The sequence below is a fragment of the Sceloporus undulatus genome, chromosome 6 (genome assembly GCF_019175285.1).
Source record: "Sceloporus undulatus isolate JIND9_A2432 ecotype Alabama chromosome 6, SceUnd_v1.1, whole genome shotgun sequence".
NCBI classification, from domain to species: Eukaryota; Metazoa; Chordata; class Lepidosauria; order Squamata; family Phrynosomatidae; genus Sceloporus; species Sceloporus undulatus.
This window is the reverse complement of record NC_056527.1, coordinates 106,998,196-107,022,400: the sequence shown is the minus strand read 5'-3', so window position 1 is coordinate 107,022,400 and position 24,205 is coordinate 106,998,196. Positions and strand designations below refer to the sequence as shown.

Below are 24,205 nucleotides of genomic sequence, written 5' to 3'. Positions count from 1 at the left end.
GTCTTCTGCTGCCCATCTTCATGGCAGATGGGAATGAGCAAAGGATCCACATGAGTAGTTGGCTTATCATCCTAAAAAATAAGGCCATTAAAATCTCTCCAAACCCTGCACCATACCACTTATTCAGAATCTCAAGTGTGGGGCTAATGAAAATAGAAGAATAATCTGTCAGGTAGATAAACTCTGTATCTACCAGAAGTGACTGATGCCCACTGGAATTAGTGGGGCAGACGTTGGGGTCACCAGAGGCAAAGATTTGGGGCTACAAGAGACAGAGCTAACCACATATATCTTTTCCGTCGAGCACTCTCATTTGCAATGTCTATATTCCCCTCATACCTCTGCTGGTTGGGATGCATGTTGGGGGGGGGGGGACATTGCTGCATCTGCCCAAAGTAAGACCCACCATTAATATCCAGCCCTTGTTTCACAGCCACCAATCTTACATTTATGCCATAAATATTTTACATGTCCATCTACAATGGTAAGATCACATGTAACAGAAATATTTTTTGCAACTGTTTTTATGGGCCATGGCTAGCTGTATACCTGGGATGAAATATCTGCATTTTCTGCCATTTGAAGGTGTTTTATCTCATTATCCATCATTGCCATTTCACCTTATCAGGATGTCAGACATTTGCATTTTATATCTCAGTTTACCCGTCCGTCCGCCCGTCCATCCATCTGCCTGACTCAGCTTGGGCATAATTTGATTTCTGTGTCTGTCCTAAGGGTGACAATAGAGTGGCCCTCCAGATGTTGTTCGAGTCCAAGTCCCAGCAGCTCTCACCAGCAGAGCTACTGGTAAGGAATGCTGGGGCTTGCAGTCCAACAATATCTAGAGGGCTGCACGATGCCTATCCTGGTCTATCCTGGTGTATCTACCCCTTTGGGGGTAGACATTTTCCATGCCTTCTTGTGCTATCCTGTCTACTGACCATCAGACATGTCCACAACAATATTTATACAGGTATGATCCAGGGAACATATAATGAGGTGCATTTAATGCTGTGTATCACCTCTGCTGATCTTTTGCTCAGGAAAGATGCTGGACTGGAGTAGTTCAGGGGTCAGTGGTTTTAATGGTGGCTTTGGTTCAGGAAAGGCCGCTTAACAGAGCTCCAGACTCAGCACTTTATGAGCTAACAGCAGATGGTGGGAGCAACAGAGCCCTTCTCAGCCTTCTTACTTCATGAGTTTGCAGAGTAAACACAAGCAGAGCAGGTCCTTGGCTGAATTTACCTGTGTTACCTCTTTTCTCTCGAGTATCTATTTGTTTTAAAGTTCTGCTATCTCTGCTTTCTCAACTTCAAAACCAAGGCAGATTACAGTAAAGCCAAAGAGCCCAATCCCCCTCCAACCAAATTGCTAGCCAAGCCATAATGGAGGTAGAAAAGTAATTTGCAGCACATGGGGTAAGTAGGGTAATGTCAGAAAACATGGTGACCTCAGAAAAGACGTATTTTGCTGGATTTGTCCAAGGTCCACCTAAAGCCAGGATTTTGTTATGTCAGGGAGTGGGGAACCAGTTTGTCAGCAAAGGTTGGAAAGAGTACTTTTTGGGATAACAACCAACCAGTGTGGCCAGTGACCAGGCTGGCTGGAGGCATTCTAGTGCCTTAATCTTATTGCTAATGCCAACTCGAATAAACCCATTGAACCAGTGGGGTTTATCTATGTATAAACAATAATTGAATTAATAGGTTGATTCTATTTGGAATTCACCAGTAAAAATCAGGCCTAGGAGTGTAGGCCCCAAAAATAGGTTTTCAAAGAACAGTGCATAGGTGTGGGGATGTGCCCAGACCCACAACTCTGTTTGTTGTCTCTGGACCTGGATTATGTCAATTGATTTCCCAATGCCATCCCTGCCTAACTCCCTCCGTCCAGTTCTTCTTCTTTGCTTATGGTGGTAACACAAGTTTATTATTATTGGCCATGTTAGGGGTGGGGAGCAAGGAGAAAATCTTTAGCAGGAACAAACTGAACATTCAAAACCATTCTATAGTGAGTTGGACCACTGGCATATCTAGCCAGGCAAATGGGTAAAAGAGATTGTAGCTTAAAGTGTGCATGCTTCGGATATAGAAGGTTCCTTTTGAATATGAGGAAACAGCACTGCGCATCAATGCCTTCAGCTCGGTTATTAAAACCTCCCAGAAAACCGCAGCCTCTGATTTTAAAGCAGTGTTTGGGGAAAATACTTTCAGGGACTACAACTCCCTCAGCTAACATGGCCATGGGAAGGTTTTGGTAGCTGTAGTCCCTCCATGTCACATTTCCAAGTTCTACTTTAAAGAAATGTAAAACTTAATTGAGTAGTCTCAGGATTGTTTTGTCCCCTGAGGTGGTGATCTAAGCCCAAACTGCTTCTCTTGGCTTCTGCCCAAGACTGAAAGCATTCCCTTCTGTATCTCCCACAAGGCTGGTGAGCACCAAAGCCTTCTGAATTTGCCTCTTAAAGAGGCAGGATAGAACAAACCCCGGTTCAATCCCCTGCATACCCTTTTAGGAGTGGGTCAGCACCAGTTGGTCAGAGCCAGCATGGTATAGTGGTTTGAGCATTGGACTGTGACTCTAGAAACCAGGGCTTGATTCCCTGCTTGACCATGGAAACCACTGGGTGACCTTGGCAAGCCACACACTCTCAGCCCCAGAAAAACTCCATTATAGGTTCACCTTAGGGTTACTATAAGCCAGAAATGACTTGAAGGCACAAACAGAGGCCTAAATAGCCTGAAGTCACTAGATCCCACCTGAACTCAGAAGTCAGCTCTGTTAGTACTTGGATGGAGGACCACTAAGGAATACTAGATGCTGTAGGCTATACTTCAGAGGAGAACAATGGCAAGCTACTTCTGAATATTTCTTGCCTAAGAAAACCCTATAGAATTCATGGGAACACTATCAGTTAACAGATTACTTGAAGGCAGGCAATTGAATACAGTGCTTCAGAGTGTGGTGGTGTCTCCTTCTTTGGAGGTTTTATTTTAAACAGAGGCTTGAGAATACCATCTCTCAGGGGTGCTTTGTGTATTGCTGCATGACAGGGGATAGGACTGGATGACGCTTGTCATCTTTTCCAATTCTACCTAAGCAGTGATTTGGAAAACCTCTGCTAGAGACCCTAAAGAAAAGTTACAGTTACCCTGAAGCAAAGTCAAATCCAGCCTTCCCTGATCTGGGGCTCTTCCAGATGTGGTAAACTAGAGCTCTTATCATAACCAGCCATGCCAGCCAGCAGGCCACTATCTTGGCTGGGAATCATGAAAGTTGTAGTTTGAGTAATACATTTCAAAGCACATAGGCTGCTTGGGGCAACACAGGCTAGAAGATCATTCTGGCCGAGATGGACAAACTTGGTAGAAGGCATTTTCTTTTGTTCTTTGCCTGATTCACAGGAAGCTGTTCAAAGTGTAGGTGCCCACTACTTTCTGCATGGAAACATGTAATCTGATTTTTTATTATTATTATTATTATTATTATTATTATTATTATTATTATTATTATTATTATTAGCTGTGCCTCCTATCTGGGGACATGAAGTAATGAATGCACAGGTAAGAATTAAGACTGAAATGCAAATGATAGGCAGCAACTGTGTTTTCCTTTTTAAAAATATGTTTTAGATCTGCTTGGAGTCATGTTCCTTCCTACTTTGGGGCTGAAATCTTGCCTTAATGTCAGTTTTCTTCTGGTTCACAGGAGTGAAGGGAAGGCACTTAGCACATGCACAAAAGTGCTTTCTTTCATGGGTAGCTTTGCCAACTGTTTTCTGGTGGAATTCCTGAGCCTTTCAGAGTTGCATGTCTGGCAGGAATTAAGCAGCAGCAGTTGGTTTTCCACCCCATTCAGATCAGATACTAGAGGAATAGTTTCACCAGTTAAATTCTTGCCTATCCTGCTAGGTGTCTTGCTGGTGACAATTCACTCAACCATGCTGTGTTTATCAGATGGCCCTGCCCAGCCCCTGCAATGTTTTAGATACCCTATAATGTTGATAAGATGTGGAAAGCATACCCTCTCTAACCAAAATTGATGAGAAAATCCTATATCTGTGGATTCTTTATCTACGGATTCAACCATCCACGGGTTAAAATGATTACAAATAGATATAAACCCCAAAGAGCAATTATTGGTTTTACTATTTTATATAAGGGATACCATTTCACTATAGTACTGTATTTAATGGGATTTGAGCATCCAGGGATTTTGGTATCCACCGGGGGTCCTGGAACCAAACCCCAATGGATACCAAGGACCCACTGTACATTAACAACAAAATGACCTTTTTAAAGTCATCTATCTTGCTACATGGACAAATTAACAAAGTATAAATATACACAGTAATCAGCAGGCAAAGCTTTTCACAGCATAAAGGTATGGGCTTCCCTTGATAACAATAAAAGATGTAGCTACTGCTTAGGAAACAATTGCATGGGCCAGTTTTTTAAAAATTGGTCGTCCTTTTAATCAGAGTCAGCTCCAGCAAGAATCCAGCCAAGAGCCTGTGGTTTTACATCCACACACCTAAGGACTCGTCCTGTTTGCTTGCGCCTATGAATTGAGGAACAGTCTTGGTTCTAGGGGTAGGTTGAGAGAGAGAGAGAGGGAGAAATAAACCTAACCTTCTTTGAAATCCAGACTGATTCCCCAGCTTGCTAGCAAGGGGAAAATATGCAGTTTGCTCTCTAAGACAACACAGGATGGCTTTTCCATGAAAACACCTTGACTCACCCCCTCCTTTACCCCTCCCTCCTGCATCAGCATCACTATTTCCGAATACCGATGGCTTCTTTTTTCCTTACCTCACGGCAAAGGCGCCGGGATGACTCTGTCGCGGGGCAGGAATTCCCTAACCCAACCAACCCCTCCTTCCCTGCCTTGCCTGCCAACTAGCCTATGCTCAGAACTCCTGCCAGATGTCTTACAGGGGCACCTTTGGGCCATTTCATTTTCTGCTCAAAATTCCTTCTTCCAACTAGCCAAGCCCAAGGCGCATTTCCCACACACCATTTCTTGCTCTCAAAAGGTGTCGTGCAATGCTCACAGAGACACACATGCATATGTCCATCATGCAGGCTTAAAAACTACATCGGCACATTTGTGTTTTTTTTTTTTAAGTTTGCTTTCTCTCTTTGCACAAACATTATGCAAGCAAACAGCAAGGAATGGGACCAGAGACTGGACAGTCCTTTCTAAGCGACAGGCTGAGACAGTCTATTTGATGCAGTAGATTCTTGAAGTACGATTAAAAAGAAACAAACTGTTCAATTCAATCTATACACATACATGTACAGATTGTGTGTGTGTGTGTGTGAGAGAGAGAGAGAGAGAGAGAGAGAGAGAGAATGTGTTTTGCTGTGTGCCTTCAAGTTGTTTCCAACTTATGGTGATCCTAAGGCATTGCTTCCTACACTTAAGTCCTCCAGATATTTTGGACTTCCATTCCCAGAAGCTCCAGCCAGCTTGGCCAATAGCAAGGCATTCTCAGAGCTGGAGTCCAAAACATCTGGATGACCAAAGTTTGGGAACCAGTGCCCTAAGGCAAACCTATAATGGGGTTTTCTCAGCAAGATTTGTTTAGAGGGGGTTTGCTATGGCCTTCCTTTGGGGCTAAGAAGTTGTGACTTGCTCAAGGTCACTCACTGGGTTTGTATGGCTAAGTGAGGATTTGAACCCTGGTCACCCATTGTCCAGCATTCAAACCACTACAATACAATGTGTGTGTATGTGCATATGTGATTTTATATATATCACACATGCACACACACTAGCCTGAATCCTATGGCTTAGTTTTAACCATAGTACACTTACTGGATCACTTGTTGAATGCGTGTGTGTGTGGGGGGGGGGGTGTTGATAAATCCCATTGACTAAATGGGCCTACTCTGCTTGAGACTATCAATAGTATTCAGAGTGATTTGTTGTTATGTGCCATCAGGTTGGCTTTCCATGTGGTGACTCTATGAATGAAAGACCCCCATAAGGCCCTGTAATTAACAGCCATGCCCTTGTCTTGCAAACCTACAGCTGTGACTTCCTTGAACAAATCAATCAATGCATCTGATGAAGGAAACGTAGTCCGTGAAAGCTTATACAGTGGGACCTTGGTATCCTATGTGGTTTGCTTCCAGGACTAATTAAGTGTTTATTGTTGTTGTGTGCCTTCAAGTTGTTTCTCAATTATGGAGACCCTAAGGTGAATCTATCACAGGGTTTCCTTTGCAAGTTTTTTCAGAGTGGGTTTGCCATTGCCATCCTCTGAGGATGAGAGTATGTGACTTGTCCAAGGTCATCCAGGAGGTTTACATGGTTGAACCAGGATTAAAACCCTGGTCTCTAGAGTCACAGTCCAGCACTCAAACCACTAAACCATGTTTAAGATGAAAATGAACAAGTCCCATGCTCTGATCTAAACTACAGGGAGCAAAACATCAAAAGAGCAGGAAATGAAACACTTAAAAAACTCTCTCTCTCTCTCTCTCTCTCTCTCTATATATATATATATATATATATATATATTCAAGTATTAAGCTGCATTTTTGATACCCTCATTCATACACTGTGGAAAAAAGAAAGGACTTTGAAGGAGTGGGTGGTGGGATTGCAGAATAAAGAATGTTTAGGAAAACAGCCAATAAGTCTCTCCATTTGGAATGTGACAGGAAAGACAGCATGAGGCCGATGCTGGAAAACAGTTGCATTTGGCAAAGGCATGGCAGGGCAAGACTTGAACTCATAACCTTGGTGTGTGTGTATAAAAGCAGTATACGATGAAAAACAGAGAGGAGACGGCTGTAATGGACATGGGAGAGGTGTTGGTACCACACACAGTCGGTTCTTTCAGCCATCCCACCCAAATGTCTCCAGCTGCTCACCTCTCCCTGAGCCAGAGCTTGGAGAATTCACTTCTGAACTGCAGCATAATAGAGAATTGTCCACTCAGCATAGCCAGGAGTTGGAGTCCATGGTCCAAAAGGTTTCTGGGAATTGTAATCTGAAAAAGTAACTTTTAAAAGCTCTGGCTCCTTCCACCTGTAGAGAGCTATTCATTTAGAGAACCTGGGCATTCTAGCTCTTAGCCCTTAAGTGAAATGGATTTGCAGAATGAGGTAAAAGAATCCTGAGATGGCAAAATAGAGTGTACCGTTTCATATGTGAGTAGGATTTCTATTTTTGAATACTTCTCCACATTTGAAAACAAAAAACCAACCAAAACCACTCTTTGTATATAAAAAACAACTACACCAACAAACCAAAACACGACACGAAGAGCTGTTTCTAGCCTGTCCTCCTCTGAACTGGTGTCTACTTGCAGATAGTCCCACCTTCCCATCCCTCTCCTTTCGACCTCAAGTTGGCAGTCAGGTCTGTAGCCTCCACTCTTCTAACTGTGACCCATTTTTCTCATTGCAGAGGGTTTGTGCCAAGTCTTGGTGGTGCTGCTAAGTCTGTGTGAAGGACTCTGGGCTGCGCCACGACCAAAGCCTCTGGACCCTCGGGCTGAGTTTGATTCAATTGTCAACCTGGCAAGAAACCTGCTGAGTGATACCAAGAACCTCTTTAACCACTTTGTAAGTCCCAAAAACCTTTTTGAGAGAAAGATAACAAAGAGGTCAGGACTGAAATAGTTCCTCTTGCCAGACTACAGAACTCAAATACTGTATATACTCATGTATAAGTCTACACACCGTCCCCAAAAACCTGAGTCGACCTATCCATGGGTCAATGTAGGAACTCTATTTTAACTCTTATTTAAAAAGAACCCATTCCCTGGTGAAAGGGAAGAGCGTAATCTATCCTAGAAGCACTGACCCTGCTCTACCCTCTCATCCATCCAGCCTTTAGGGTGAGCACAAACATGCCTGCCGGAATTTTGTAAGTTCTTTGGCACTATTTTCCTTTAGATCCTTTGTTCATGCCCCTAAATTTTACCCTCAACTTATTCACGAGTCGTATCAAAATCCTTGATTTTGCCCCAAAACTTGCCTTCAGTTTATACATAAGGTCAGCTTAAAGTCGAGTATGTACAGTTGTTTCTTTTCGGACATGAAATTCCAGAACCCTCAAGTCCTTAAAAAGCCTCTTTCCAAGCTTAAGAGTGTTACTGTTTTGGACTGCAATTCCCAGAATCCCTAGCCAGCATGACGACTGGGGATTCTGGGAGTTGCAGTCCAAAGCAGTAACATTCCGAAGCTTGAGAAGAGGTCATATACTAAGTCAGGTTGTTGGCCTGTGTACCTGAGTACATATCTTTCCCAGTGTGAAGCCCTTCAGATATGGTGGACTAAAATATCCATTGAGACACTCATCCTGTCTACTCTGGGTGACATCTGTTCTCCAAAGATCTGCTGTCCAGGTTCCAGTTAACAGGAGAGGGATTGAAAATCTGACTTTTCCATGCAAAGCTGGTATTCTACTACCACTGAGTAATGGCTTGCTAAGGATGAAGTATCTGGGCTGCTTATAGTTAGGAAGTTGGCAATGGTTAGGTAATAAGGTTTTGTGACCCAAACAATTAACAGAGCTTGGCAACCTTAATATTTTGGACAAAGGCTGCTACTACACTTCAGAAATAAAACAGTTTGATGCCACTTTAACTTTTATGGCTTGATGCTATAGAATTCTGGGGTTTGTAGTTTGTTGGGGCACCAGAGCTCCCTGACAGGAAAGGCTAAATCTCTCAGAAAACTGCAGATCCAGAATTCAATTGCATTGAGTCACAGCAGTTAAAGTGGTATCAAACTGCTTTATTTCTGTAGTGTAAACACACCCAAAGTCTCCTAAAATTGCCAATCAGCAATGCCATCCATATATATTTTTATAAAAAATGTTCTGTTCATTGTTAAAATGGTGGGGTGCCTGTTTCCCCGGCCTAATTTTATTATTTATTGGCAGAAGTAAAGTGTTCAGCGACGCTCTTGTTTTCATCATGATCTGATTTGCTTCCCTCAATCTTTTTGCCATTGCACAGAAAAACCGTTACCCAGCAGAAGGTGAGCACAAGCTGGAAACACTACCGGTTTTGTCCATGAATGCGGTGGAACTTGCCAATATTCAGGTAAATGGGGGGTTTCTTTTCGTTGTGTCCACTGCCTGGTGTGCTCTAGAGGTTGTCCTGTGCACCAAGCTTGGTGTGTGTGTGTCTTCACATTGCCTATAGACTTAAGGGGACCCCATGAATTTCATAAGGTTTTCTTAAGGCTGACCCTGCTTAGCTTCCAAAATCAGACAGAAGAGATTATCAGACAGGGGAACAGGACATCCTTGTCCCATCCTTTTCCCGTCCTTGTCTCGTCCCTCCTGCACAATTGCAGGAAGGACTTTCAGATCACGTCACACTGATCATTGTCCTGTGAGTGAAGTAGAATTGCCCTGTGTTTGTCTTTCATTTTGCATTAACAGAAGAACCTGTTAATGCAATTCCCCTTCATTGACAGATTTTTGACAGGATCAGCGTGACATGTAAGAATGTCTTTCACATGATCGCTGTCACGAGTGGGATAAGGACAGGCTTTGCTCCTGTCCTCTGTCTGATAATCTTCAGGATCTGGTCCTTTAGGGTATTTAGACCATTCATCACTTATTTCTTTAACTGCACACTACAATTTCTTTCATTTTGCTTTGATGTTGTAATTTTTTCTCTGTGTGTTTTTAAAAAAATCTTGTGGGCTGCTTGCCGTCCTAGTTTTCGGAGAAAAGCAAGATAGAAATCAAATATATAACCATTTCCCTTCTTGGTGGGAACATAGTGGCTGCTTTAGCAAATACTGATTTTTCCCCTAGCAACCATAGCTGCTTACAGAAACTCCCACTGGTAGTAGTGATGGATTCAGACTCTCCACAGACTCTAGCTCTGATTTGCTCTTCCTTTGGTGGGCTTGAGTTTCCACCTTTTAGGTCGCTACAGTTTCACTCACCTTGGGTTAAACTGGAACAACCAAAACTAGAGCATCCTAGATTGACTCCCATTTTCCTTATTGTACTTTCCATTTGTCTCTAATTTAACTAATGCTGAATCTGCACTGCAGAACAGCCATGGTTCCATGCTGTAGGATTATAGAATTTGTAGTCTGTTGTAGCACTAATGCCCTCCAACAAAGAAGGCTAAATATCTCACAAAACTACAAATCCCAAAATTCCATAGCATGGAGCCATGGCAGTTAAAGTGGTTTCAAATTGCATTATTTCTGCAGTGTGGATTCAACCACAGTCATCACTTCCCATCCTCCTGGTGCTCCAGTTATTAGACAGAATAACATGACTGCTTCAGGCAACTAAATGCAGGTCCCAGGAGAAGGCCAAAATTATTAAATATTTATTAATAACTGTGCATTGTGGTTTTCTTCCCAGGGAATATTACTTTTTCACTTTTCTGACTGAGGTGACAGAATAACTTATCTAGCCTTGTGTTTACCACTTTGATTTGTTGGGATTTTTTGTTGTTGTATACCTTCAAGTCATTTCTCATTTATGGCGACCCTAAGGCAAACCAATCATGGAGTTTTCTTGGCAAAGTTTGTTCAGAGGAGGTTTGCCATTGCATTCCCGAGGCCAAGAGGATGTGTCTTACCCAAGGTCACCCAATGGGTTTCATGGCCAAGTTGGGAACTGAACTTTGGTCTCTAGAGTGGTAGTCCAGCACTCAAACCACTATGCCACGCTATTTGCCTCAAGTAGCAAAACTTCTTATGCCAGTCCTGATCCTCCTAGAGTGCAGCCAGTTTTTCTGGAGAGATGCGGGGAAATATCTGCTAGGAAATCACTTCTAGGATATACAGGCCAACCAGCCATAGTGGTCTGCTTTTTCTCTCTCTGCTCTTAGCCTTAATCCTCTTTTCACTTCCCTCTCTTCTTTAGGTCTCTGGGGGTCTCGCCCGGCTCAGCTCAGACTTGCAGTGTTACCAGCGCCACTTTGAGTGGCTACGGAAAGCGGCACCACTGCTGCGGCCCATGGAGCATGACATTGGCACTGTGCACAACCGGCTTGACCGCCTTCTTAAAAGACTGGAGCATCTGGTAAGGGTTTGCTGGAAATGAGGATTGCCTGACAGGTCTTGGGTCCATGAGCAGGACTCCATAGACTCTTCCAACATCATCAGAAACAGAAAGGGGCTAATATGTCTGGTTCGGTACTAAAGTCAAATCCAAATTCTTCCTTCAAAATGTGTGTGCATATATGTGCCTTAAAGCTGCCTGTCTACTTACAGCGACCCTGTGAATTTCATAGGATTTTCTTAGGCAAGGAATACTCGGAAGTGCTTTCCCAGTTCCTTCTTCTGAAATATATCCTAAAGCACCAGGTATTTGTTGGTGGTCTCCTGTTCAAGTACTAACCAGGCTGACCCTACTTAGCTTCCAAGATCAGATTGGATCTGATGCTTGGTAGATTTAGGCCCTTCTTCCTTCAAAATAGGGATGGATTTCTTGGGGTGAAGGGGTCCTCACTGGACTCTCTGGAGTCCTTCAGAAGCTGCACAACCAGTGACTGTCAGTACCTTTACCAGCTCTCTGTTATGCAAGTGGGTAGTAAAATGTCCTCTATACCAGTGGTTCTCAAACTCTAGTTCTCCAGCTCTTTTGGACTTCCAGAGACCCCAGTTAGTATGGCCGATGCTCAGGGATTCTGGGAGTTAACATTCCACACAGCTGTAGGACCAGAGTTTGAGAACCACTGCTCTACACCATAGAGATCTGAAAGACCACAAGGCAGAGCATCTTCTTTCCTTTCTGGAGTGATTGGAAGAGAAGAAAAAGGAGGAAGCCATCATAATTTTGCTAAAGGGGTTGGTGGAAGCCATTTCTGCAGCAGCAGGGGGTAGAGTGTATACAGAACAGGATGATAGGAATTGTATGTCACCTATCCCTGCTCCAGAACATCAAACTCACGCGTGTCCTTTTCTCCCCAGATGACGAAGCTCAGCCTCTCCCGGCCCAATGACCCTTTGCCAACTCTCCCAGCTCATGGCACCCACTGGTCTGTCGTTCAGGCAGGACATGCCATCGTCCACTCATTTCACCTTTATCTAGACTGGGCAGCACGTGTGCTGGTTCTGATCCGAAACAAGCTGTGAGCTGCAGGAAAACAAAACCACCACGGATATTTTGGAAAGCCTCCTTTCGAACCTGGAACTCTTGGATGCTGCTTCAGCAAAACCTATGGAGAAGGGTGCAACGAAGTCTATAAGATGGGCACCACTGGATTCCTCCTTTAGGGGATGCTGCTGGGTGGGAGGAACTGAGACGTTTGGACAGCTCACACCTTCTTACACTGGGTGGCCATTGTGGAATAAGTAGGAGCTTCTTTGCTCTTGAAACAACCATTTCATCTCATTCTCCATATGAGCTTGAGGTAATAATTAGGGAGAGAGTGTTTGTTTTTCTTCCAAATTTCTCTCCCTTGCATCAATGGAACATTATAATCTGGATGATATGCATTGATCTGTGTCATGTATAAGGGAATCCTTTAGTGGCATGTAGTGTGTGGGATTACTGTTTTAAAAAGATCAAAAACATCATGCTCATCTTTACTGATCTTTCCCTGCCGTGTATATGATCGACTCAGTTTCCACTGGGGGAAGAGGCGCTATGACCAGTAGGCCAAAGTCATGCCTCCATCTAGAATAATTGTGCTCAAAAACATTTCCTAGGATCCTCCAATAGAACTGGGAATCCTGTGGGCTTTGGATGAAGGGAAAAGGATTCCTTGAAGGGAGGGCATTTAGACCTCAAAGAGAGGTGACCAGGCATTCACTAAGCCACATCCTGATTTCACATAGCCCTTAGTTCAGCTAAAAAAAACCTCAGTGCCCTACACAATTAATTGGGCTGCACAAGGATGCTTTGTAAAAAGCTTACCTTAAGCAAGTCACAGTCTCTCAGCCTCTGAGAAAGGCAAGGGCAGTGCCCTCTGAACAAATCTTGCCAAGAAAACCTCGTGATACTTTTGCATTAGGATTTCCAGAAGTCAGAGACAATTTGAAGGTACGCAGCACACACACAACAAGATGGTCTAAGACACCGTCTTAGAAAAGGTACACATCTTTAAAAAAAGGTATGCACCATCCTTCTTACACCCCACCTTTCTTACAAAGGTCTGTGGTACCTAAAGATGGAACAAGATTTCTTTAGTGCAAGTCTCATGCAAACCTACTTCATTTAGTGCATGATAACAACAATGCTGGATGCATCTCTGATGGTGCTTAGTATGAGATTTCCATACATTGCCTAAAATAGCCTCCCTTGACCCTCCAGACGTGTTGGGACTACAATCCTAATATCATCCAAGCAGGTGGTTTGGGGACTGTGGGGTTGTAGTCCATCACCTCTGGAGGTCACAAGATAGAAAAGCCTTATCTGACAGCAACAGAAATTAGTTTTTTCCTCCTCATTCAATATTGCATTTTTCACATGCGTATTTATGCAGGTTTGATCATCTGACCAGACAGATAATTAATTAAAACTCCAAAGAGTTTTAAAATGCCAGAAAAACATTTCAAAGCAAGTATTCAGCAGAGTGGGACACTGCTTCCTAACGAGAGTGTAAGAAGTAGAATTTAGTCTAGACTATAAAATTACCTCCATCCTCCACAACTAAAAACCTTTCACCAGACAAGACAAGCTGTATTTTCCTTTACCAGCAGTGCCCCCTGGTGGACGAACATATTGTCAAACAAGCCAGTTGTTTTAAAAGGCAACAAAAGGATGCAAAGCAGGATCAAACCAGGTTCAAAATAGTTAATGCTAGAATGTGTAGTCTATTTACTGTCCTAAATTTGGCCAATGCACGGATTCAAAATATGACCAGTATCTTCCGCTTTAGATTTCCATATGTGGACTGAGATATTTAGTTGTTTTTTTTTTAATTGCACATTGAAATTCAATCCATACCATTCAATGCAGGGATAAGCAACCTGTGCTTCGACTGTGGTTCGACTCAGCAGTGATCAAGTATGATGGAAACTGTAGAGCAGCATTATCTGACAAACGACAGGATCCCCACCTCTCTTTCAATGGCTAGACCTAGCACCCACCCATCCACCAGTTTCAGATATTTATCATTAATAGCTCCTGGATATTTATAAAATAAACCATTAGGTTTCTTCCTTATAAGTTATTTTTTTAATTTATCTGTTCCAAGTCTGGGTTGTTTTATTAATTATTGTTGTTCTTTGATATCATTGTGGTTATTGTTATTATTATTAATATTATTTTATGGATGTTATTTTATTTTGAATGTCTTTTGAGTATTTATTGACCAGCTCCACTTTCTTCTTTCTTTTCTTTTGTAATAAGAAAAGATTTTTTTTAAAAAAAAAAGAGTTGGGGGACTAAATTTGAAATAAAAAGTGAAAAGGAATCAACCAAGAGAGCCGTGTCTTTCTTACATGGGAGAAGAGGTGTTTTCAGTGACTGAAATACAACTGAATCATAGATAATAACAAATATTATTCAATACAATGGTCAACCAACAGCTGTGTCCTCACCTGCCACTTTAAAAGTGTCCCTTTGGCCAAGCTGGAAAAATTTGTTTGGCAAAAGGGACATTTTTACATGCTTCAGCATCATGCGAAGACAGAAAGATAAACTGGAAAAATCAAAAGGGACACTTGTTTCAGCATCATGTGGAGATGGAAAGATAAGTTGGAAAAATCCATTTGACAAAAGGATTTTCCCCATTCTGTTTGTTTTTAATGTGATATGGCTCTGCTTGGGACAAGATCACATTACATTGTTATAGCGCTATATTATTCCATTTTAACTGCTATTACCTCCTTGGAATCCTGGGATTTGTAGTTTATGTATGGGTATTTAGAACTCTCAGCCAGAGAGCCCTTAGTCCTCACTAAACTACAAACCCCAGGGTTCCATAAGAGGCAGCCATAGCAGTTAAAGTGGAATAATATAGCACTATAACAGTGTACTATGATAAAAGTCTTGGGCGCATTACAGGCCGCCCAAAACGGGCGGTCTGCTGCCGCCATCATTTGCAGCGCGGAGGAGCCCCAGCGTCCAAACCGCGTGGCTCCACCGTGCTGCAAATAAGAAGTGCCAAAATGGCGCTTCTCTTTGTGGCGCAATTATGATGTCGAGAGGCGCCAATGGCGCACTTGCGGCATCATATGTGCCGTGTAACGTGCGGACGCAACGTACCTGCTACATCAAGATTGCGGCGCCCATGTGGAACGGGTGCCGCCATTTTGTATGGACTCGGTCCGTATTAGGGTTAGGGGCATCTGGAAGGGACGGCCCTTCTCAACCCTAAAACGCACCGAGTCAACCCTACTACGCCACTTTGGCATGCCTGTAATGCGTCTACGAGAGAAGAGAGAAGGGCTATGATCTCTTGAACTCGAGACCAGTAGCTGTTTTCTGGGTTCTCCAAGTGGCATCTTTCCTAGAGGGTTTTTGTTTTGTTTTGTTTTAGCTTGAGACACTTGGGCTGAACATATGAGACCATCTGTGTAGAAAGCATGTGCTCTGGCCTCGCTGAAATTCACAGAATGTGGAAACAACAGTGGCCATGTTGGCTGGGGGATTCTGGGAACTGTATTCTCAAACAAGTAAGGTTTTCATACTCTGGAATTTCTGGAAACATATTAATGGGTAGCTGTGTTGGCCATATAACAGAGTACAATAACATCCAAAACCCACAAAATAGTGATACCTTTATCCGGACAAGCGACAATGCACAAAATTCATGGTGCAAGCTTTCAAAGCTCCAATGGCTTCTTCATCAAGCAAAGGTGTTGAAAATCATACAGGAGACATTTTTTATTAAAAAATTACAATGTTTGTCACAGGTCTCTGTGTTATTCTGTGTTGAGATAGTATGGGGGGATATCTATGCAGGCAGGCTTCTCCTCCTTCTGGCCATGTGGCATTGGGACAAGTATTCCAAAATCCAGGAGATAAAATGTGAATTTCATTAGCAATACAAAAAGGTACTTCTTCTGTGATTTAAGATGTCTCCATCCTTTGTGAGGCCACAGCCCCCTTTGTTAGGAAGAGAACATTGGATCTCTCTGGAAATTCTGGTTCCAACCGACCTGTTCTTAATTGTTTCTACATTAGATTCTGACATAAGGACAGTTCTACCAGAAAAATAAGTATCTGCCACTATTTGGTGGCACAATACTTGGACCACCTGCATACAAAAGGTCCAATGTTTGACCTTAATATCAACAAATAAGGGCAGAAAAAAAATCATACTTGAAATTCTGGAGATTTCCTACCAGTCATTGGTGATGGACTAAGATGGATGAATCCATGGTCTCATTCATTAAAAGGCAGCTTCCTATTTTTCCTCTGCTATGGGGTTTATATAATGCTAATCCTCCAGCCCTGCCTTGAATCCTTGATCCCTTTTGGAAACCAACTTTCCTTGCCTGCTCAGTGCTTCTCCCTTCTCAGCCTTTACTCCTTATGAAATGAAGCAGACTGACACTGATTAATTCTTTAATCCCTTTAATCAAGCAGTAATTAACAAGTCCTGATCATCCTCATTCTCCACAGATGGAAAACAATTACATGAAGCAAAGCAGATGATATAAAGCAGACACAGCTGCAAATAGGCTTGGGGGAAGAGTATGTGAGATGGAGTGTTGAAGGGAATACTGTTTGTCATGCCATGATAAAGCCTGGAAAAGTTACTGTTTGGACTACATCTCCCAGAATTTCCCAATTGCTATAACCATTGGTCATACTGGCTGGAGGGATTTTGGGAACTGCATTGCAAAAAGTAACTTTTCCAAGCTCTGGGTCATGGCCAAGATCGCAAGAAAAACCCAAATCCATGAGAAGAAACATGTAGGTCTGAAACAGCCAATGCTATTGATGGGAAAAACTAGGTAGGGCCATACCTTCTACTCTACTGCACAAAAAACTGTATATAATATACATCACATACATAAAGATACTTGGGTTTCACTCACAAGTTCAGTCACATTGACATGTTGGAAAGGAGGATATCCAATGTTTAGGGTAGCTGGATTTTAGTACGCTTGTACTCTAATGATAACTTGATTACTAGAAAAGTTGAGCATTTCAGGACATTTAAATGACTCTTACTCCAAAGTCCTTAGTTCAGTGGCACATTTCATATTTTACACGCACACACACTTAACAAGAGAGTTGAGGATGGAAGGGATTTGCTGTGGCAGTAAGGAGCATGGGACGGCCTGAAGGACTGTGGATATTTCCCCTTCACACACCTGGATGACCCATGGCCTGGAGGAAGAAGAGAGCTTTGCAGTAGCAGCTAAAAAAACCTATGGTCCAAAACACACTGCAGAAATAATCCAGTTTGAGACTGTTTAAACTGCCCAGGCTCAGTGCTAGAGAATCCTGGGTATTGTACTTTTGTGACTTCTCTGAAGGCTAAATGTTTCACAATACAGGATTCCCAAGCACTGAGCCAGGGCAGTTAAATCGGTCTCAGACTGGATTATTTCTGCAGTGTGTTTTGGACCTATGTCTGCAAAGAGCCAATTGTGTTTATTGCTAACCTTTACAGGCTTGATGAATGCAGAATTACTGAGAAATAAACCATGTGGAGTTTGGTGGGTCTTACTCACATGTAACAGCACGCAGGATCTCATGCCATTACCTGAATGGATACTGACAATTTTCCTGGATAAAATTATGGTGACAAAACAGGCTCCTGCTGCAACTTCTAAGTATAAGGCCAAATGTTTGTTATAGGGGCAGTTTCCAATGGGCTGAAAGCCTGACAGCTACAACAAATCTTCCACAAAGTCAGAAGAACTGATGGATTGCAGCAAGACATTCATCCAAACAGACACCCAAAGGACACAGTCTGCGAGATCTGTGCCATGATCCTTTCTAGGAGACTGCCAGGTATCGAAAACATGGCCTTTTGGGTGGTAGCTCCACAATTCTGGAATTCCTTCCTCAGGAAAAAATGTACCAACCTCATCAATGCTGATTTTAAAGAGTGATTTGAAGACATTCTTATTCTAGTCTATAATTACAACATTTTACTTGGAAGATTTTTGTTTTCATGTTTCTAACTACAATTAATGAGCATATTGTAATTTATCACAATTTATTATTGTCCTTTATTGGTTTCTCACCACCCCTCAGTGATCTTTTAATGGGTTTCAACCTTTTGCAAGTCTGTTTATTAGGAGAGTTGTTTCCTGAACAGTGGGTGGGAGAAATCCTTTTAAATACTGTACAACAATATAGATCAATAAATATTACACGATGCTAGCATGCCTGAAGCACAAGATCGAAACAGAACTAACTTAAACATGGCACAGTCCATTAAAACATTGCCTTTCAAATAAATACCAACTATGTAAGGACACAATATGGCTTCCACTGAGCCCCTGCTTATTACAGTGTGGTTTATTCAAGCACAGCTTCCTAGTAAACTGTGCCCTGTAGGTTAGAATCATAGAATCATAGAGCTGGAAGAGACCGCAAGGGCCATCCAGTCCAACCTCCTGCCACGCAGGAAATCCAAATCAAAGCATCCCCGACAGATGGCCATCCAGGCTCCGTTAGAAGATGGCATACTGTACTATGTGCTACAGACGTATAGTATGGAAGAGATCTTGGCTGCGTCTGCAGTTTGACACTGCTTTAACTACCATGACTAAATGCTATAAAAATTTGGGATTTGTAGTTTTGTGAGATATTTAGCCTTTTCTATCAGAGAGCTCTGGTGCCACAACAAACTATAAATCCCAGGATTCTATAGGATGGAGCCATGATGGTTAAAGCAGTGTGAAACTGCATTAATTCTGCAGTGTGGCAGCAGCCTCAATTATCTGTATTTATGCTACCCTCCAAATAAGGATATTATTTAATTAATGCTTCAATTGTTTATGTGGCTGGGGATTGCTCTGATCCATAGGTTCAACTCCTTCCTTCCTTCCTTCCCTCCCTCCCTCCCTCCCTCCCTCCCTCCCTCCTGATTTAGAACCAGTAGCCAGAGTTATCTTCTCAGTGCTACAACACATTAAAAACATGAAGTACAGACAATGAAACAACAACCGCTAGAGACAGAACAGAATAAAAAACCAAGATAAAAACCACTATCCCATATAAAACCAAAGTACATAAAAATCATCAGCAAAACAGAAGAGTGCTACGGTCTAAAAGCACTATTCACAGGTCTTAGCTTTCCTGGGAGAATAAAAAGACCTCCACCAATCACAGGAAAGACTGCAACATAGGCACCAGGAGAGTATCACTGGGGAGAGCATTCCACGGATGGAGTGCCACCACTTAAAAACCCCACCTTTTGTATTTCTCTAAATTCAACACAGTTACTTAGGAGGGGGGAGTACTGAAGCATTTTCATTCCCTTCCAGTTGTAAAAGCATGGGAGAGGGTTGTAAAAACGTCTCTTTTGCCGAACGGATTTTTCCAGCTTAGCAAAAGGGACACTTTTACGATCATAGTTTTTTGTGGGTTTTTGGGGCTATGTGGCCATGTTCTAGAAGAGCTTCTTCCTGATGTTTCGCCAGCATCTGTGGCTGGCATCTTCAGAGAAGCATCTTTCCCTGAAGATGCCAGCCACAGATGCTGGCGAAACGTCAGAAATAAACTCTTCTAGGACATGGCCACATAGCCCCAAAAACCCACAAAAAAATATGGATGCCCGCCATGAAAGCCTTCGACTTCACACTTCTCTCTGTTTACTTGCCCGGCTTGTTTGTAATGCAAACAAGGCTCCAATGCTTCTGTACATTGTGAAATAGCCACCAAGTGTCACACCAGAGTCAAAGTGGGAGGGTAATGGTCAGATGGGTGTGGGAAAGGTGAATGGAAAAGTCAGAAGAACAGAGACATGAAGGAAGAGGGCAACTTTTCACCCCAAAGGTCTTTCCTTCAGCATGGTTCCCCGTCATCCTCATCACCAGCATCCCCACTATAACCTCCAGCAAGCCCAGCATAACCCCCTGCATAGGCCTTGCGTCCCACACAGGGGGCCATGGGGCCTGGGGGGCTGGGGGAGAAGTCTAGAGAGTCACTAACACTGAAGATGTATTTATCCCACAGGAAACGCTCTAGATCAGGGGCCAGAGCAGGTGGGTCAGAGCCTCGGAGGCTCCCCATGGATGCTGTGTGCTTCTCGAAAATCCGCCTACGATACTTGAACTCCAGGATGGTCTTGGTGTAGGTGTTGAGTGTCAGCACAGAGGCTGACATGCAGAGGGTAAAAGACAGCCAGGCCATGCTGAGGAAAAAGAAAACCAGGGAGGGGTTGCAAGAAAGAGAGAGAGAGAGGTCAGATAGTCAGGTTCATCTTTCTATCTAGGCCCCCATTATGATCATAACAGCTCTGAGCGAGACCTGAGAATGTTTTTGTGTGAGAGAGAAATACAGTTCCCACAACCCCCTAGCCAACATGCTAGCTGAGTGATTCTCAGAGCTGTAATCCCAAAGTCAACTTTTCCAAGCCCTACAACCCTTTATGCACTTGTTCATGCACTTGTTCTAATACATGCCTTTGGTCTAATCTGCACTAGAGAAATAATGCACTTTGATACTGCTTAACTGTCATGGCTCATTGCTATGGAATCCTAGAATTTGTACTTTGTTGTGGGACCAGAACTCTCCAATGAAGAAAGCTAAATAACTCACAAATCGGGACCTTATCACACGTGGGGGGTTTGCAGCTCAGATCCGAAGTCACTCCTGTTCTAGCAACGTGAAGCGTGATGTTTTTTCACACCAGATCCAGAGTCACTCCTGTCTAGCAATGCAAATTAAGGTTAAAACGTGATGCTTTACCACACCCGGTTGCCTTTCCGCTACCCTTCCGAATTGAGGGGAAAGCGAAGTCAGTTCTATTCCAAGCAAGTCACGTGATGCGGATTCAAGCAAAATGGAGTGATTGCACATTGTATTACCACACTGGAGGGTTCAACTATTCGAACACCCTTGCACATGCTCAGTGAGGCTCTGGATGCTGTCCTCCAACCCTGCCCCTCCTTAGCTGTCATTCTTCATTGGGGAGAAGAAGTAGTCAGGGGATGATGGAATAAGTCACTGGGGGTCAGTGGGGCCAGGATTGGGATACAGGTGCAGTCAGGGGATGATGGGATAGGTCGCTGGGGGTCGCTGGAGCCAGGATTGGGATTCAGGAGAAGGCAGAGGATGATGGGATAGGTCGCTGGGGCCAGGATTAGGATGCAGGAGCAGTCAGGGGATGATGGGATAGGTCACTGGGGGTTGCTGGGGCCAGGATTGGGATGCAGCAGACGGCAGGGGATGATATGGATGATGGGATGGGGGCCAGAGGGGGTGAGATGGGGTGAAGGAGGAAGAGGGGAATGACGGAGCAGGACACAGGGGGCCAAGGGGGGGCGACATCGGAGTGGTTTTCCACACCAGACCAATTCGAAGTGAAATCAAAGTGAGCTTGAATGCGAATTCTGTGAATTCACGTTTTTTCTGAATTCATCAAAATGAGGAGTCACTTTGGAATCACTGCGGAAGCCTCACGGAAGGAGCTCCCACAGAAAGGAATGGCGTCTGATAACTCATTCATGTTATGACGTGAATGTGCATCGTTGGAAGCGCGGTCACGTCGGAACTGACCTGCAAAAGCTCTGAAAATCTCAGTGTGATAAATCTCCAAGTATTCCATAACAATGAGTCATGACAGGACAATATCACACGACCGAAATTGGAAGTATAATCCAGTGTCATCCTGAACGGAATCATGCGTATTCACGTTATTGCACAAAAGATTACCACACGTGATCGCTGGCAGTCCGAGCACACTCCGGACGCAATCACGTGTCAATCCACAGTTAAGTAAATTCAGTGAACTAGCGAAGTCACAAACCCTATTCCTAGGCAACTTCACACTCAGTGCATTGTTGTTTGGTGTGATATGCATGCCTTCTTTGGTCCTGGTTTTCCCCCTCCAATCTGGAAGGGAGGATTTCCCATGAAGCCACACTGCAATTCTGTTTCAATTTTGCTTCTGCTTGTCCTTCAGCATTGCTGAGGGGGGGGGGCTGCTGCCTGCTAATTAAGAGGCATAGACTGGGAGCTATTGGATAACCATTATATTCACATTTTAACGTGACAAGAGGGAATATATGCTCATTTTAACATGAATAGAGCATGTTCTTCCAACCATTCTTCCTGCCCCCCCCAACCTCTTTTGTAAATTGTGGGGTTCCTTGGTTCCTCTCTCTCACTCGCCTAAATATGCTATGCTCCAGTCATCTGGAGTCTCACTGAGCATGCGCAAGGGTGCCAATTTGCAATAAAGAACCCACCGATGTGATGGCTTACTTTGCACAGAATCTGGGTCACGTTCGGAGAGGCCATTACAGCGACTTTAAGGTGTGATAAGTAATCATGTAATTGTGTGAATTTTCAAATTGACTTCGCTATCTTCTCTTTTGAAATTGAGAGCCTCCCGTCCCATTTGATAAACTCCACAGTTAAAGTGATGTCAAGCTCCATTATTTCTGCAGTGCAGATTAACAGATTTACAGATTTATGATCTGTAAATCCAGATACTGTGTTGGCATCATGACTGAACAGAGAACTGAACACAGGTTCTTATGCAGCAATGTTTGATGCCTTCTGTCACATGAATTGACAAGTTCAATAACTTCTGTCATTCTAGAAGTTCTATTCTTCCACACTTGTGACTGACATATTCTGTCTCTTCTTCCATCCTTTCCACTTCCATTTGCCTGTCTCCCCTTTCTCTCCTTCCCTATCTAGACCACAGAGTTATAAGAGAAAAACGTCCAAGGTTATAAAACGGAAGAGCCTACACTGCTCTCTTTACCAAGACTAGTGACTCACCCAAAGGACCATCCATAATACCATGTCTGAGGTCTCCAGTCTTTTGGTCCCAGGTTCACTGCCACTTGAAAGACTGTCATGTACATCATGTGGGCTACCATGCCCAGGAGTCCTGTTGAAAAGCAGTCAGAAAGTTATATTTTGGAAAATATCCAGCAATTAGCAAATAATAAAATAGTGCTCCTGAAACCCAAGGTGTGTCTTCCAGAGTCGGAGTGTGGAACTTCCTTCAGGGGCCCATTCACACTACATAATTGTGGCACTGATTCCACTTTAACTGTTTTAGAGCCTTATCACATTACAAAAGTAAGGTGAGAGGCAGGAGATAGAAGCAGCTTTCTGTTTACCTCTCTGTATGCCCTTGAAGCACTTCCATTCTATTCCCAAGGGAGATGGCCATAAAAGCATGCCTGTTGTCATGCTGGAAAAATCCATTTGGCAAAAGGCATGCTTTTACGATTGTCTGGAAGGTGCTATAACAGAAGTGCTAAGAATTCATGCAGAGAGGTAAAGAGAAAGCTGCTTCTATTTCGCTGCCTCTCATCTTACTTTTGTAATGGGATAAAGCTCATTCTATGGAATCCTGAGAGATATAGTTTAGGGAGGTGCTAGAGCTTCTAAACATTTCTCCTTAAACTCCCAGTCCCAGGATCCCACCTGGCAGTTAAAGTGGACTTACAGTGCTATAATGATAGTCTAAATGGACTGAGTCTAAGGGTCAAATTCAATTTCAGAATAGTTTTCAGGGGCTATACTGCAATGGCAAGACAGGCAAAAATCAAAAGGGACAGACCCATCATATTTTCATCTAAAGCTCTAACTGCCTTAAGCCTTAGGAGAGGCACTTCAACCTTTCAGAATGACAGAGATGAGAAACTAATACATGATGGGGTGTCATGGGTAAGGGGTATGGCCCTAAATTTGGGACCCTGGAAGGGCCAAGCAGGAAATGGGGCAAATTCAGCTAGAAGAGGGTGCAGCAGTTTGCTTTTGCCTCTGAGCCTACTAGAAAAGGCAACATTTCACCCTCCCCTCTCCTTTCCTCCCTGCTGAGTTAACTGAGAGCAAATTTCTTTTGCAGCTAGAACTCATTTTGCAGCAAGTGAAGTAAGTTGAGGACAAGGGGGGAAAGTGAGAGGAAGAAAGAAAAACTGGGATATTTTAAAAGCAGCTGAAAAAGATGACAGAGGACTTATTATTAATAGAGATAAGTCATATTTGTTACGTTTTCACATAAACAGATTTGTAATATTCATCTTCCACCATACTTAACATTATATTTTTTTTTGCATTATTCCCCTTCTTTACACCTTCTTTAAGCTTAATTTCAATACATCCATTTGTGGATTTCTCTTAGTCTTGGTTCTTCCTATTACATCCCGGCTCT

The 24,205-nt window shown here is 43.2% G+C and overlaps 2 protein-coding genes across 3 annotated transcripts in view; one reads left to right on the top strand and one right to left on the bottom strand.

The window, feature by feature from the left end:
• IL11 (interleukin 11) overlaps positions 1 to 14,181 on the top strand; it is a 34,385-nt gene extending 20,204 nt beyond the window's left edge. For both annotated transcript variants that reach the window (XM_042475503.1, XM_042475504.1), the window contains 4 exons: positions 7,423 to 7,580; positions 8,981 to 9,067; positions 10,867 to 11,025; positions 11,916 to 14,181. In XM_042475503.1, the coding sequence (XP_042331437.1) occupies positions 7,423 to 7,580; positions 8,981 to 9,067; positions 10,867 to 11,025; positions 11,916 to 12,080 (569 nt within the window). In that variant the 3' untranslated portion in view covers positions 12,081 to 14,181. The remainder of the gene's footprint in view (positions 1 to 7,422; positions 7,581 to 8,980; positions 9,068 to 10,866; positions 11,026 to 11,915) is intronic.
• A 5,463-nt stretch (positions 14,182 to 19,644) lies between these two features.
• LOC121934967 (germ cell-specific gene 1-like protein) overlaps positions 19,645 to 24,205 on the bottom strand; it is a 12,703-nt gene continuing 8,142 nt past the window's right edge. The window contains exons 4-5 of the mRNA XM_042475939.1: positions 22,819 to 22,930; positions 19,645 to 20,218 (exon numbers count right to left, since the gene is read on the bottom strand). Of these exons, the coding sequence (XP_042331873.1) occupies positions 19,870 to 20,218; positions 22,819 to 22,930 (461 nt within the window). The 3' untranslated portion in view covers positions 19,645 to 19,869. The remainder of the gene's footprint in view (positions 20,219 to 22,818; positions 22,931 to 24,205) is intronic.